This window comes from Cibotium barometz, chromosome 4 (assembly GCF_041138505.1).
Source record: "Cibotium barometz isolate CiBa-2024 chromosome 4, ASM4113850v1, whole genome shotgun sequence".
NCBI lineage: Eukaryota > Viridiplantae > Streptophyta > Polypodiopsida > Cyatheales > Cibotiaceae > Cibotium > Cibotium barometz.
In genome coordinates, this window is record NC_141049.1 from 50,915,217 (window position 1) to 50,916,535 (window position 1,319).

Here is a 1,319-nt window from a genome sequence, read left to right on the forward strand (position 1 = left end):
TCCCGAGGTAGAATGATGAAAAGGTGAAGGGTTGGCGCTTGTTTGGGATGTAGCTTTCTATTATCTAATGCTTTGACAGCTCGTAGCTCTGTAAGATACCCCTCCTTTCGGGCGACAGTAACATGCCAGTGAGGGTGACTCGTGAGCAGCTCAGCAATGAGTCATCAAGCAGTATGCTGACGGCAGCAGTGAGGCTGGACGTGGCAGCAGGTTGGGGAGCGCGTCCGTAATCTCACGTAATGGGCGGAAATATAAATCGTAAACATCGCCAATCAGCGCCGCGACCATTTCGCTAATTTCAAAGGCACATGGCGCCTGCCACCGTTTACCCGACGCGCCCACGCAAGCACGAACTCCACCACCGCTCGCTGAGATACAAGGGCGTCAGGCGGCGTAGCTGGGGGCGGTGGGTGTCGGAGATCCGTGTGCCCAGGAGCCACACCCGCATCTGGCTGGGCTCCTTCCAATGCCCGCATCAGGCCGCCCGCGCCTACGACGTGGCTGCCGCCTGCCTTCGCGGCCCCTCAGCCTCACTCAATTTCCCGTCCGCACCCCCGCCCTCCTCCGACCCGTGCCTTTCCCCGACGTCCATACAAAAGCTGGCGGCCCACGAGGCCGCCTGCTTCAACGTATTCGAGGTGGCCACGGCGCCTCCCGAATCCAACTCTGCTGGTTTCCCTTCATCTCGGATCGGCAACGACCGGTCGATTCCCGCGGCGCCACCCTCTGCGAGTAACCTCCATGATGAGATACCTCCGCCTAATGAAGATAACTTCACTTGCAGCGATCCACTTCCCGACCCGGCTCCTCCTCCTCATCATAGCCTACACCAACACGATCGAACGCCCATTCCATTCAATGAGCACGAAACTATTAACGAGCCTCTGCATGATCTGGCCCCGGACTCCCAGCACATTCCTCTGTCGCTACGTGACCTATGGTTTTCGCTTGATATTTCCGTTGCAGTTAGCCCTGGTTTGGATGCGCTTCTTATGGAGAGTCTTCACCCTAGACGTACATCTTAATGTTAGCAACGATTCTAGCCATATTGTAATTTGTGTTTTCCCTCCTATCAATGTGATGCTGACATCTCTATATCTCTATATTTTCTCTAACCTTCTCTTCTTTATATTATTTTAAGAAAGAGTTTCACAAAGCTGTCATGTGGTTCGGGAAAGAGAGGAACAGGTTTTCTCTATATTATCTTAAGGAAGAGTTTCATAAAACTACCACGTGTTAAGAATTTTGAGGTTCGGAAACTTGGGACGAGGAGGTTTGAAGAGGTTTAGGTAGAATTTAAATTTGGAATCTCAAAAGAT

General features: G+C 52.5%; 1 protein-coding gene across 1 annotated transcript; it reads left to right on the forward strand.

Annotated features, from left to right (window-relative positions):
• Positions 1-291: 291 nt before the first annotated feature.
• LOC147639368 (uncharacterized) lies at positions 292-1,111 on the forward strand. The gene has a single exon (XM_086783287.1). The coding sequence runs from the start codon at positions 309-311 to the stop codon at positions 1,023-1,025; it is 717 nt and encodes a 238-aa protein (XP_086639413.1). The 5' UTR covers positions 292-308; the 3' UTR covers positions 1,026-1,111.
• The last annotated feature ends 208 nt before the right edge of the window (positions 1,112-1,319 follow it).

Bases quoted from the DNA above. Each gene is read 5' to 3' on its own strand.
- LOC147639368 (XM_086783287.1), top strand. From the start codon at position 309: ATGGCGCCTGCCACCGTTTACCCGACGCGCCCACGCAAGCACGAACTC.